Raw genomic sequence first — 15,539 nt, forward strand, 5'->3', positions numbered from 1 at the left:
AACAACAACAACAACAACAACTTTATTCTTATAACCTGCCCATCTCCCCAAAGGGACTCGGGACAGCTTACATGGGGATCAAGCCCTAAAAACACAATGATACGTATTAATAATAATAATAACAACAAGAACAACTTTATTCTTATATCCCACCCCATCTCCTCAAAGGGACTCGGGAAAGCTTACAAGGGGATCAAGCCCTAAAACACAATGGTACATATTAATATCAATAATAATAATAATAATAATAACAAGAACAACTTTATTATTATATCCGGCCCCATCTCCCCAAAGGGACTCAGGTCAGCTTACAAGGGGATCAAGCCCTAAAAACACAATGGTACATAATAATAATAATAATAACAACAATAACAACAACAACTTTATTCTTATATCTGGCCCCATCTCCCCGAAGGGACTCGGGACAGCTTACATGGGGATCAAGCCCTGAAAACACAATGGTACATTATTATTATTATTATTATTATTATTATTATTATTATTATTATTATTATTATTATATACTTTATTTATATTCTGCCCTTTCTCCCCGAGGAGACTCAGGGCAGATTACAGAACATATCTATGGCAAACATTCAATGCCATTATATAATTAATAAGGACAGACAATGTGTGTTTATGTAGAATTAACATAAACAGAGGTAAAGGCTTTCCTCATCCTTTTTTATTTCCAACATCAGGAGGGTGTGCTTGATTCTTGACCTCTTTCATACCGAGGAGCTTTTGAATCACTGGCATGTCCTTATGGGCGCCTTTTATTACCTCCCTGCTTAAAGCAGTACCTATTTATCTACTCGCATTTCTGTTTTTGTTCTGCTAGATGGGCAGGGCAGATGGGGATAACGGCGGGTGCTCATCCCGAGCCGGGCTCGACCTGCCAACCTTTGAGAGCTCTTTCCCTCCTTGGCTCACCTTCATCTTCTCCTGGAGATCATAGTTCTGATCCATGGGTTGGCCGAACCAAGGGGACTCGCTCCGATAGTTGGGCGTCAGGTCTAAGATGACCTTCAAGCCTGCAAAGAGAGACGTGGTGCGGGTCAAGGAAGCAGCTCCTTGGAGCAGGTTGTGCCAAGGAAGCAAGATCTCAGGATGGGATGCTGCTTACTCTTTTTCTTTGCTGCCTGCAAAACGTCCCGGAACTCTGCCAATGTGCCCAAAGTGGAGTCGACCTCCCGGAGGTTGGTTCTGGCCTGGTCGTCTTTGGGGTTGACGTGAAGCGGTCCAATCACCAAACCTTTCACTTTGAGGTAACTCAAATAATCCATGCGTTGTTTTAGACCTGAAATTGCAGAGAAAAAAAGTAGTAATAATAATAATAAAAATAATAATATACTTTATTTATATTCCGCTCTATCTCCCCGAGAGGACTCAGGGCGGATTACGGAACAGTAACAGCAACAACAACAATAATAATACAATAATAATAATAATAATAATAATAATAATAATAATAATAATATACTTTATATATATTCCACTCTATCTCCCCGAGAGGACTCAGGGCGGATTACGGAACAATAATAATACAATAATAAATAATAATAATAATAATAATAATAATAATAATATACTTTATTTATATTCCACTCTATCTCCCCGAGAGGACTCAGGGCGGATTAGGGAACAATAATAATAATACAATAATAATAATAATAATAATATACTTTATTTATATTCCACTCTATCTCCCCGAGAGGACTCAGGGCGGATTACAGAACAGTAACAGCAACAACAATAATAATACAATAATAATAATACAATAATAACAATAATAATATACAAAATCCAGTATATCTATCTTGTTTGCTGTAACATAATAAAATAATATACTTTATTTATATTCCACTCTATCTCCCCAAAAGGACTCAGGGCGAATTATGGAACAGTAACAGCAACAACAATAATAATACAATAATAATAATAATAATATACTTTATTTATATTCCACTCTATCTCCCTGAGAGGACTCAGGGCAGATTACAGAACAATAATAATAATACAATAATAATAATAATAATAATAATAATAATAATAATAATAATAATAATAAAATACATCACACAGTCCTAAACACTTGGGAAGTGTTCGACTTGTGATTTTGTGATATGAAATCCAGCCTATCTATCTTGTTTGCTGTGTCATACTATGTCGTTGTGTCAATAATAATAATAATATACTTCATTTATATTCCACTCTCTCTTTTTATTCAGCGGCTGCATGGCCATCTATTAGGAGTGTTTATGTCAAATTTGGGTTGGATTGGATAGCCCTTAGGGTGTCTTCCAACTCTAGGATTTTATGATTCAACAGAGACTGGATGGCCATCTGTCGGGAGGGTTTTGATTGTGTGTTCCTGCCTGCCAAAAGGGGGTTGGACTGGATGACCTTTAAGGTCTCTTCCAGCTCTAGGATTCTATGATAAGCTAATGGTATTGCTTTGCACAGCAAAACGTGGCCCTGACAAAGCAGGAGCCGCCAATGCTGCAGATTGCGTGAGATGTTTCCCGTCCATTCATCTCTCCTGGGCGCGTGGGTGAGTGGAGGAGGAAGTGGCCTGCCTTCCGCCTGACTGAGTCAGCGTTCTGCCCCTGACGTCAGGATCTGATGAAACAAAGACCAAAGGTTGCATGCGGGGTGGAAAAACAGTGCCGGATAGAACCGGCTGGCGCTGGGAAGTCTAGCCGCCAAAGCCGGCCAGTGTTGCTTTTGCAATAGGGAGACAAAGGCAGCTGATTCATCATGAATGCCCCAAATGCGGGCAAAGCAGAATGTGGCCCAGCCATTTCTACCCCCCCCCCCGTTGTTTATTTTACAATGCTTATATTTATTACTGATGTATTCTGATAGTTATTTATGTGGTTTTAACATGTTGTAAGCTGCTTTGGGTCCCATGAGGGAGAAAAGTGGGATATAAATAATAATAATAATAATAATAATAATAATAATAATAATAATAATAATCCCATATTTGATGACCCAAAATGCAGACTGTGCAAGGAAACTGACAAAACCATGGATCATATCCTCAGCTGCTGTAAGAAAATCGCACAGACAGACTACAAACAGAGGCACAACCATGTGGCCCAAATGATCCATTGGAACTAATGCCTCAAGTACCACCTGCCAGCATAAAGAACTGGTGGGATCACAAACCTGCAAAGGTTATGGAAAATGAGCACGCAAAGATACTGTGGGAATTCCGAATGCAGTTCACCTAATAATAATAATGATAATAATAATAATAATAATAATAGCAAAGTGAAGAACCTGCTTTGATTGAAGTCAAAATCAGAAACTCCTCAAAGCACAGCAGACAAAAAATCAGTACAAGAAAGCCGCACTACAAACTAGAGCTGACAACTGGCACAACAAAACATTGCATGGAAAGTTCCTTGAGAAAATTGAAGGAAAAGCTGATAGGGAGAAGACATGGCTCTGGCTCACGAATGGGACCCTGAAGAAGGAGACAGAAGGCCTGATCCTTGCAGCCCAGGAGCAAGACATCAGGACAAAGGCAATTCAGGCCAAGATTGAAAAATCAGCTGATGACCCAAAATGCAGACTGTGCAAGGAAACCGACGAAACCATTGATCATATCCTCAGCTGCTGTAAGAAAATTGCACAGACAGACTACAAACAGAGGCACAACCATGTGGCCCAAATGATTCATTGGAACTTATGCCTCAAGTACTACCTCCCAGCAGCAAAGAACTGGTGGGATCACAAACCTGCAAAAGTATTGGAAAATGAGCATGCAAAGATACTGTGGGACTTCTGAATCCAGACTGACAAAGTTCTGGAACACAACACACCAGACATCACAGTTGTGGAAAAGAAAAAGGTTTGGATCATTGATGTCGCCATCTCAGGTGACAGTCGCATTGACAAAAAACAACAGGAAAAACTCAGCCGCTTTCAGGACCTCAAGATTGAACTTCAAAGACTCTGGCAGAAACCAGTGCAGGTGGTCCCGGTGGTGATGGGCACACTGGGTGCCGTGCCAAAAGATCTCAGCCGGCATTTGGAAACAATAGACATTGACAAAATTACGATCTGCCAACTGCAAAAGGCCACCCTACTGGGATCTGCACGCATCATCCGAAAATACATCACAGAGTCCTAGACACTTGGGAAGTGTTTGACTTGTGATTTTGTGATACGAAATTCAGCATATCTATCTTGTTTGCTGCGTCATATAACATCGTTGTGTCAATAATAATAATAATTATTATTATTATTATAGCATAAGAAACAGGTCATCAGCTGGGAAGAAGAAGGAGTTGTTGGCATTAGACAAAAGCCCTATTAAAAAGAGCAGCTATAGAGAGGCTCATGCAGTACTTCCCTATTAAAAATGGCTACACCTAGCACCCATTTGGGCTCTTTCCCAGGGTTATAACGGTATCGTTCTCGCTTCCAGGGGAAAGAAAAAATGTAGCATAAGGAACAGGCTGTCAACTGGAATGAAGGAAGCGTTGGCATCAGAAAAAAGCCCTATTAAACAGCACTTCCCTATTAAAAATGGCTACCTCTAGAACCCATTTGAGCTCTTTCCCAGGATCATAATGGTATCATTCTCGCTTCCACGGGAAAGAAAAGATATAGTATCAGGAACAGGCCATCAACTGGGATGAAATAGGTGTTGCTGGCATTGGAATAGAGCCCTATTAAACAGAGCAGCTGCAGAGAGGCTCATACAGTACTTCCCTATTAAAAATGGCTACCTCTAGCACCCATTTGGACCCTTTTCCAGGATCATTGTTGTTTCCAGGGGAAAGAAAAGATATAGCATAAGGAACATGTCATCAACTGGGATGAAATAGGAGTTGCTGGCATTGGAATAGAGCCCTATCAAACAGAGCAGTTGCAAAGAGGCTCATACAGTACTTCCCTATTAAAAATGGCTCCCTCCAGCACCCATTTGAGCTCTTTCCCAGGGTCATAACTGTATTGTTCTCGCTTCCAAACTACCTAGAGGGCTGACATTTCCCCTATAAAGCCCTATAAAGTGAGCCATCCTGGCTCTGTCTCACCTGCCAGGTCACCCACGCCGTCGGCCGCCGAGTCCTGGAAGGCTTCGACCTTCTGGATGCGGTAGAGGCCACCCTTCTGCCACCACTCCTGCTTGGGCAGGTCCTTGCAGCGGGGGGCTTGCACGATGATGGCCACGGCCCCGGCCAGCATGCCCAGCCAGCCCAGCCAGAAGAGGATCAGGAGGGCCCAGCGGGTGCGCACCCAGGCCGGGGTGCTGGCCACCTCCAGCAGCTCCTCCTTGGAGAGGCCGGTGAACTTGGCGGCGGCCTCACGGTCCTTCTCCTCGGACACCTTCACCATCACCGCCCCGTTCTTCTCGCTGGGGGAGCCGGTGAGCGGGGAGGAGGCGGCGGCGTTCATGGGCTGCTTCTCGGTCTCCATCTCGTTCAGCTCCACGTCCTTCATGTCCAGCTCCACGTCGGGGGTCACGGCCGGGGAGCTCATAATGTCACCTGGGAGAAAAAACGTCAACAATGAACCAGTGTCCCTTTCTCTTCAGGCATGTGGCCGCTGGCATGACTGCCAGAGCAGTACCTATTGATCTACTCACATTTTGCATCTTTTCAAACTGCTAGGTTGGCAGAAGCTGGGGCTAACAGCGGGAGCTCACTCTGTTCCCCAGATCCAAACCGTTCAGAAAAGAAAACTGGAGGTCTTTGGGGAAAATTCACCTTTGGGGACTCCGATGGCAGTGTAGACTCATATAATCCAGCTTTAATATAATACAATATTATACTACTTTTTTCGTGTCAGGAGTGACTTGAAAAACTGCAAGTCGCTTCTGGAGTGGAGAATTGGCCGTCTGCAAGGACGTTGCCCAGGGGACGCCCGGATGTTTTTACCATCCTTGTGGGAGGCTTCTCTTATGTCCCCGCATGGAGCTGGAGCTGATAGAGGGAGCTCATCCGCGCTCTCCCTGGGTGGGATTCGAACCTGGCAGCTTTCAGATCGGCAACCCAACCTTCAAGTCACGAGGCTTTAATCCACTACGCCACCGGCGGCTCCTATTATATTACTAATAATACAATATACAGTAGAGTCTCGCTTATCTAACGTAAACGGGCTGACAGAACGTTGGATAAGCGAATATGTTGGATAATAAGGAGAGATTAAGGAAAAGCCTATTAAACATCAACTTAGGTTATGATTTTACAAATTAAGCACCAGAACATCATGTTATACAACAAATTTTACAGAAAAAGTAGTTCAATACACAGTAATGCTATGTAGTAATTACTGTATTTACGAATTTAGCACCAAAATATCATGATGTATTACAAAATATACAAAAAAATTATCCAACGCAAAATGCATTGGATAATCCAGAACGCTGGATAAGCAAATGTTGGATAAGTGAGACTCTACTGTAATATTAATTATATATTATATATTAAATGTAATATTACTAATAATATTACCATATAATAATATAGTACAATATATATATATGTATATATATATACAATATAATATAATATGCATATATATATATACAATATAATTTACAATAATATATAATAATTATAACATATTGTATATACATATTAGATTGTAATACGATATAATACTAATAATACAATATAATATTAATTATATGTTTTATTTTACATGTAATATTACTAATAATATTACAATATATTGATACAGTACAATATAGTAATTTATTACCAGTATTGTACTATGCTAATATAATATTGTATGTAAATTTAATTTGTAAGCCGCTCTGAGTCCCCTTCGGGGTGAGAAGGGCGGCATATAAATGTAGCTAATAAATAAATAAATAAATACAATATAGTAATCTAATGCATATATTATGCTATCCTAGTAATATATTGTATGTTCATTTGATTTGTAAGCCGTTCTGAGTCCCCTTCGGGGTGAGAAGAGCGGGATATAAATGTAGTAAATAAATAAATAAACAAACATAGCAGATCATCTGGATTATTTTCTTTGATGATAATAATAATAAGAAGAAGAAGAAGAAAATCGCACAGACAGACTACAAACAGAGGCACAACTATGTGGCCCAAATGATTCATTGGAACTTATGCCTCAAGTACCACCTCCCAGCAGCAAAGAACTGGTGGGATCACAAACCTGCAAAAGTATTGGAAAATGAGCACGCAAAGATACTGTGGGACTTCCGAATCCAGACTGACAAAGTTCTGGAACACAACACACCAGACATCACAGTTGTGGAAAAGAAAAAGGTTTGGATCATTGATGTCGCCATCCCAGGTGACAGTCGCATAGATGAAAAACAACAGGAAAAACTCAGCCGCTATCAGGACCTCAAGATTGAACTTCAAAGACTCTGGCAGAAACCAGTACAGGTGGTCCCGGTGGTGATGGGCACACTGGGTGCTGTGCCAAAAGATCTCAGCCGGCATTTGGAAACAATAGACATTGACAAAATCACCATCTGCCAACTGCAAAAGGCCACCCTACTGGGATCTGCACACATCATCAGAAAATACATCACACAGTCCTAGACACTTGGGAAGTGTTCGACTTGTGGTTTTGCGAAACGAAATCCAGCATATCTATCTTGTTTGCTGTGCCATACAACGTTGTTGTGTTGATAATAATAATAATAATAATAATAAATTTATTTCTAGGTTTTAGGATTCAAGGTTTGGAATTTCCCTGTAAATCAAGAATCATGGGAAAGAATGAAACCAGATCCAAAATGGTAAGGAATGTGCTCTACCCATGTAAAACTACAGCTCCCAATCTAGGCAGGGAGAAGAAAGCCTACCTTGTTCTGCCTTTGGTGCTGCTTGCAATCCGGCTTGATCCGATTTGAGACTGAAAGGACCCGCAGGCCGGTTACCCAAACTGGTGGGTTTGCTCCGCCTCCATCAGATCCCGCTGTCAAATCAGATCAAAGTGGATTCCAAGCCAAACCACTCCCCTGAAGCCTTAAGGTAGAACCAGGATCTCCCATGGGTAAGGCAGGCTCATTTCTCAACCGGAAAAGCAGCCATAGCAGAGCACTTGGTGAACCAACCTGGGCACAGAATATTATATGAAAACACAGAAATGCTGGACCACTCCAACAACTATCATGTCAGACTACACAGAGAAGCCATTGAAATTCACAAGCATGTGGACAACTTCAACAGAAAGGAGGAAACCATGAAAATGAACAAAATCTGGCTACCAGTATTAAAAAACTCAAAAATCAGAACAGTAAACAAGAAGCAACACTCTGAAAACAGAAGAGTTCCAGGGGCAGCTAATGACTCTGAACAAAGGATGCCCCCAGGCAGGAAAAGCCAGGAGATGAACCTTTCCAATGTTAATTAAGGCGATTAACTGCAACATTCATACTGGCTTGCAACTGACAAAGAGTTCTTCTCACACCCTGGACTTTCCACAGATATATACTAGCTGTGCCCGGCCATGCATTGCTGTGGCAAAGTGGTGGTGGTATTGGTTAAAAATTGTTGTGGAATTTTTATTTGACGTTATTTGTATTTTTAATTAATTTTATTGTAACTTATCTTTTTTATTTATTATATTTTATTATTTTTGTTGTATTATTTTTAGTTATTTTGTTATTATAGTATTTTGTTGTATTAATTATTTTAGTGTTTTTTAGTATTTTTATTGTATTATTTGTATTTACAGTAGAGTCTCACTTATCCAACATAAACGGGCCGGCAGAACGTTGGATAAGCGAATATGTTGGATAATAAGGAGAGATTAAGGAAAAGTCTATTAAACATCAAATTAGGTTATGATTTTACAAATTAAGCGCGAAAACATCATGTTATACAACAAATTTGACAGAAAAAGTAGTTCAATACGCAGTAATGTTATGTTGTAATTACTCTATTTACAAATTTAGCACCAAAATATCATGATATATTGAAAACATTGACTACAAAAATGGCTTGGATAATACAGAAGCTTGGATAAGTGAGACTCTACTGTACTAGCTGTGCCCGGTCACGCGTTGCTGTGGCAAAGTGGTGGTGGAATTGGTTAAAAATTGTTGTGGAATTTTTATTTGACGTTATTTGTATTTTTAATTAATTTTATTGTAACTTATCTTTTTTATTTATTATATTTTATTATTTTTGTTGTATTATTTTTAGTTATTTTGTTATTATAGTATTTTATTGTATTAATTATTTTAGTGTTTATTATTTTTATTGTATTATTTGTATTTACAGTAGAATCTCACTTATCCAACATAAACGGGCCGGCAGAAGCTTGGATAAGCGAGTATCTTGGATAATGAGGAGTGATTAAGGAAAAGCCTATTAAACATCAAATTAGGTTATGATTTTACAAATTAAGCGCCAAAACATCATGTTAGACAACAAATTTGACAGAAAAAGTAGTTCAGTACGCAGTAATGTTATGTTGTAATTACTCTATTTACAAATTTAGCACCAAAATATCATGATATATTGAAAACATTGACTACAAAAATGGCTTGGATAATACAGAAGCTTGGATAAGTGAGACTCTACTGTACTAGCTGTGCCCGGCCACGCGTTGCTGTGGCAAAGTGGTGGTGGTATTGGTTAAAAATTGTTGTGGAATTTTTATTTGATGCTATTTGTATTTTTAATTAATTTTATTGTAACTTATGTTTTTTATTTATTATATTTATTATTTTTGTTGTATTGTTTTTAGTTATTTTGTTATTATAGTATTTTATTGTATTAATTTTTAGTATTTTTAATTACTTTAGTGTTTTTTATTATTTTTTATTGTATTATTTGTATTTTTTATGTTTTTATTAACACTGGGCTGAGTGGGTTGCTAGGAGACCAAGTGGGTGGAGCTTAGCCTTCTAACTGGCAGCAACTGGACAAAAACAATTGTTTCTCTCCCTCTAATGAGGACTTTATTTTTCTTTTCTTTTTGTTGTCGGAACCTAGGGGCAACGATGGTGGGTTGTGTTGCCAAATTTCTAGGTTCTGGGGCTTGTAACTTTTGTTGTTTAGTGGGAGGAACGGACACCATTACTCCTTTATATATATAGACTAGCTGTGCCCGGCCACGCGTTGCTGTGGCGTTGTCTGGTGGTGTTGGTGAGAAATTGTTGAGGCAGTGGTGGCATTGAATGTCTGTTGTATGGTTGTCTTTATGTTTAGTATGCACACTGAAGTGGATTATATGGCAGTGTGGAGTCCAGATAATCCAGTTCAAAGTAGATAATATAAGATTCTAAATGGGTTATATAGCTGTGTGGAAGGGCCTTGAGTCTACACTGCCATATAATCCAGTTAAAATCTGATAATCTGTGGAAGAGGCCTAAGTGAGGCCTAACTGTGCCTGTCCCCTGGGCTGAGGAGGTTGCTAGGAGACCAAGTGGGCGGAGCTTAGCCTTCAAACTGGCAGCAATTGGATAAAAACTATTATTCCTCTCCCTGTAATTAGGACTTTATTTTTCTTTTCTTTTTGTTGTATCAACCTAGAGCCGTAAATGATAGGTTGTGTTGTCAAATTTTGAGGTTGGGGGGCCTGTAGTTTTGTTGTTTTGTCCGCTGCCCTGATGCCATCACTCTTTTATATATATAGATTAACCTTCCTTGCTTAGTTTCTCCATACCTCACAACCTCTGAGGATGCCTGCTATAGATGTGGGCGAAACGCCAGGAGAGAATGCTTCTGTAACATGGCCATACAGCCCGGAATACATACAACATCTCTTTGGGGAAAATTCACCTTGATTTGGGGGAGTTGTAGTTCACCTACATCCAGAGAGCACTGCCAACCCAAACACCGATGGATCTGGGCCAAACTTGGCACACAGACCTGATAGACCGACATCTGATGACTGGAGGGGTTTGGGTTAAGGTTAGGGAACGGACCTTCCTTTCTGGGAGTTGTAGTTCACCAACAATTAGAGAAACCGTGACATCCACCGATGATGGACCAGGACCAAACTCAGCTCAGAGAAGCCACAGGATTCACTCAACCTCGTAGAGGGGTTTGAGGGGCCTGACTCACCATAGTGGGAGTTGTAGTTCACCCTACGGTCAGAGAGCACAATGAACCCCACCCATGATGCATCCAGAGCAAACTTGCCCAACATCACAAACTTTCAGTACTGATGGCGTGTCTTGGGGTTACCCTGGCACGATGGGAGTTGTAGTTCACCCACAACCGTATGCATTTATGTGGGGAAAGGCTTCATAATTCTGAGCATCGCTTGCATAGGAAGTCAAAGCACAAACATACAAAGCATCGTTGTCTCGGGGTTAACCTGGCACGATGGGAGTTGTAGTTCACCCACAACCATATGCATTTATGTGGGGAAAGGCTTTATAATCCTGAGCATCGCTTGCATAGGAAGTCAAAGCACAAACATACAAAGCATCGTTGTCTCGGGGTTAACCTGGCACGATGGGAGTTGTAGTTCACCCACAACCGTATGCATTTATGTGGGGAAAGGCTTTATAATCCTGAGCATCGCTTGCATAGGAAGTCAAAGCACAAACATACAAAGCATCGTTGTCTCGGGGTTAACCTGGCACGATGGGAGTTGTAGTTCACCCACAACCATATGCATTTATGTGGGGAAAGGCTTCATAATTCTGAGCATCGCTTGCATAGGAAGTCAAAGCACAAACATACAAAGCATCGTTGTCTCGGGGTTAACCTGGAACGATGGGAGTTGTAGTTCACCCACAACCGTATGCATTTATGTGGGGAAAGGCTTTATAATCCTGAGCATCGCTTGCATAGGAAGTCAAAGCACAAACATACAAAGCATCGTTGTCTCGGGGTTAACCTGGCACGATGGGAGTTGTAGTTCACCCACAACCGTATGCATTTATGTGGGGAAAGGCTTTATAATCCTGAGCATCGCTTGCATAGGAAGTCAAAGCACAAACATACAAAGCATCGTTGTCTCGGGGTTAACCTGGCACGATGGGAGTTGTAGTTCACCCACAACCATATGCATTTATGTGGGGAAAGGCTTCATAATTCTAAGCATCGCTTGCATAGGAAGTCAAAGCACAAACATACAAAGCATCGTTGTCTCGGGGTTAACCTGGCACGATGGGAGTTGTAGTTCACCCACAACCATATGCATTTATGTGGGGAAAGGCTTCATAATTCTGAGCATCGCTTATATAGGAAGTCAAAGCACAAACATACAAAGCATCGTTGTCTTGGGGTTAACCTGGCACGATGGGAGTTGTAGTTCACCCACAACCATATGCATTTATGTGGGGAAAGGCTTCATAATTCTGAGCATCGCTTGCATAGGAAGTCAAAGCACAAACATACAAAGCATCGTTGTCTCGGGGTTAACCTGGCACGATGGGAGTTGTAGTTCACCCACAACCGTATGCATTTATGTGGGGAAAGGCTTCATAATTCTGAGCATCGCTTGCATAGGAAGTCAAAGCACAAACATACAAAACATCGTTGTTTTGGGGTTAACCTGGCACGATGGGAGTTGTAGTTCACCCACAACCGTATGCATTTATGTGGGGAAAGGCTTTATAATCCTGAGCATCGCTTGCATAGGAAGTCAAAGCACAAACATACAAAGCATCGTTGTCTCGGGGTTAACCTGGCACGATGGGAGTTGTAGTTCACCCACAACCGTATGCATTTATGTGGGGAAAGGCTTTATAATCCTGAGCATCGCTTGCATAGGAAGTCAAAGCACAAACATACAAAGCATCGTTGTCTCGGGGTTAACCTGGCACGATGGGAGTTGTAGTTCACCCACAACCGTATGCATTTATGTGGGGAAAGGCTTCATAATTCTGAGCATCGCTTGCATAGGAAGTCAAAGCACAAACATACAAAGCATCGTTGTCTCGGGGTTAACCTGGCACGATGGGAGTTGTAGTTCACCCACAACCATATGCATTTATGTGGGGAAAGGCTTTATAATCCTGAGCATCGCTTGCATAGGAAGTCAAAGCACAAACATACAAAGCATCGTTGTCTCGGGGTTAACCTGGCACGATGGGAGTTGTAGTTCACCCACAACCGTATGCATTTATGTGGGGAAAGGCTTTATAATCCTGAGCATCGCTTGCATAGGAAGTCAAAGCACAAACATACAAAGCATCGTTGTCTCGGGGTTAACCTGGCACGATGGGAGTTATAGTTCACCCACAACCATATGCATTTATGTGGGGAAAGGCTTCATAATTCTGAGCATCGCTTGCATAGGAAGTCAAAGCACAAACATACAAAGCATCGTTGTCTCGGGGTTAACCTGGCACGATGGGAGTTGTAGTTCACCCACAACCATATGCATTTATAATCCTGAGCATCGCTTGCATAGGAAGTCAAAGCACAAACATACAAAGCATCGTTGTCTCGGGGTTAACCTGGAACGATGGGAGTTGTAGTTCACCCACAACCGTATGCATTTATGTGGGGAAAGGCTTTATAATCCTGAGCATCGCTTGCATAGGAAGTCAAAGCACAAACATACAAAGCATCGTTGTCTCGGGGTTAACCTGGCACGATGGGAGTTGTAGTTCACCCACAACCATATGCATTTATGTGGGGAAAGGCTTCATAATTCTGAGCATCGCTTGCATAGGAAGTCAAAGCACAAACATACAAAGCATCGTTGTCTCGGGGTTAACCTGGCACGATGGGAGTTGTAGTTCACCCACAACCATATGCATTTATAATCCTGAGCATCGCTTGCATAGGAAGTCAAAGCACAAACATACAAAGCATCGTTGTCTCGGGGTTAACCTGGAACGATGGGAGTTGTAGTTCACCCACAACCGTATGCATTTATAATCCTGAGCATCGCTTGCATAGGAAGTCAAAGCACAAACATACAAAGCATCGTTGTCTCGGGGTTAACCTGGCACGATGGGAGTTGTAGTTCACCCACAACCGTATGCATTTATAATTCTGAGCATCGCTTGCATAGGAAGTCAAAGCACAAACATACAAAGCATCGTTGTCTCGGGGTTAACCTGGAACGATGGGAGTTGTAGTTCACCCACAACCGTATGCATTTATGTGGGGAAAGGCTTTATAATCCTGAGCATCGCTTGCATAGGAAGTCAAAGCACAAACATACAAAGCATCGTTGTCTCGGGGTTAACCTGGCACGATGGGAGTTGTAGTTCACCCACAACCATATGCATTTATGTGGGGAAAGGCTTCATAATTCTGAGCATCGCTTGCATAGGAAGTCAAAGCACAAACATACAAAGCATCGTTGTCTCGGGGTTAACCTGGCACGATGGGAGTTGTAGTTCACCCACAACCGTATGCATTTATGTGGGGAAAGGTTTCATAATTCTGAGCATCGCTTGCATAGGAAGTCAAAGCACAAACATACAAAGCATCGTTGTCTCGGGGTTAACCTGGAACGATGGGAGTTGTAGTTCACCCACAACCATATGCATTTATGTGGGGAAAGGCTTTATAATCCTGAGCATCGCTTGCATAGGAAGTCAAAGCACAAACATACAAAGCATCGTTGTCTCGGGGTTAACCTGGCACGATGGGAGTTGTAGTTCACCCACAACCGTATGCATTTATGTGGGGAAAGGCTTTATAATCCTGAGCATCGCTTGCATAGGAAGTCAAAGCACAAACATACAAAGCATCGTTGTCTCGGGGTTAACCTGGCACGATGGGAGTTGTAGTTCACCCACAACCGTATGCATTTATGTGGGGAAAGGCTTTATAATCATGAGCATCGCTTGCATAGGAAGTCAAAGCACAAACATACAAAGCATCGTTGTCTCGGGGTTAACCTGGCACGATGGGAGTTGTAGTTCACCCACAACCGTATGCATTTATGTGGGGAAAGGCTTCATAATTCTGAGCATCGCTTGCATAGGAAGTCAAAGCACAAACATACAAAGCATCGTTGTCTCGGGGTTAACCTGGCACGATGGGAGTTGTAGTTCACCCACAACCATATGCATTTATGTGGGGAAAGGCTTCATAATTCTGAGCATCGCTTGCATAGGAAGTCAAAGCACAAACATACAAAGCATCGTTGTCTCGGGGTTAACCTGGCACGATGGGAGTTGTAGTTCACCCACAACCATATGCATTTATGTGGGGAAAGGCTTCATAATTCTGAGCATCGCTTGCATAGGAAGTCAAAGCACAAACATACAAAGCATCGTTGTCTCGGGGTTAACCTGGCACGATGGGAGTTGTAGTTCACCCACAACCATATGCATTTATGTGGGGAAAGGTTTCATAATTCTGAGCATCGCTTGCATAGGAAGTCAAAGCACAAACATACAAAGCATCGTTGTCTCGGGGTTAACCTGGAACGATGGGAGTTGTAGTTCACCCACAACCATATGCACTTATGTGGGGAAAGGCTTTATAATCCTGAGCATCGCTTGCATAGGAAGTCAAAGCACAAACATACAAAGCATCGTTGTCTCGGGGTTAACCTGGCACGATGGGAGTTGTAGTTCACCCACAACCGTATGCATTTATGTGGGGAAAGGCTTTATAATCCTGAGCATCGCTTGCATAGGAAGTCAAAGCACA

General features: G+C 41.6%; 1 protein-coding gene across 2 annotated transcripts in view; it reads right to left on the reverse strand.

Annotated features, from left to right (window-relative positions):
* The window catches only part of slc3a2 (solute carrier family 3 member 2), a 62,461-nt gene that overhangs the window by 10,489 nt on the left and 36,433 nt on the right, over window positions 1-15,539 (reverse strand). Inside the window, exons 1-4 of one of the 2 annotated variants that reach the window (XM_062964802.1) lie at window positions 7,814-7,930; window positions 5,055-5,507; window positions 1,127-1,300; window positions 934-1,034 (exon numbers count right to left, since the gene is read on the reverse strand). In XM_062964802.1, the coding sequence (XP_062820872.1) occupies window positions 934-1,034; window positions 1,127-1,300; window positions 5,055-5,499 (720 nt within the window). In that variant the 5' untranslated portion in view covers window positions 5,500-5,507; window positions 7,814-7,930. Of the gene's footprint in view, window positions 1-933; window positions 1,035-1,126; window positions 1,301-5,054; window positions 5,508-7,813; window positions 7,931-15,539 lie in introns of those variants that run through there. The other variant, XM_062964801.1, reaches the window with a different exon arrangement.

Source organism: Anolis carolinensis, unplaced genomic scaffold (assembly GCF_035594765.1).
Source record: "Anolis carolinensis isolate JA03-04 unplaced genomic scaffold, rAnoCar3.1.pri scaffold_14, whole genome shotgun sequence".
In the NCBI taxonomy this organism is placed as follows: domain Eukaryota; kingdom Metazoa; phylum Chordata; class Lepidosauria; order Squamata; family Dactyloidae; genus Anolis; species Anolis carolinensis.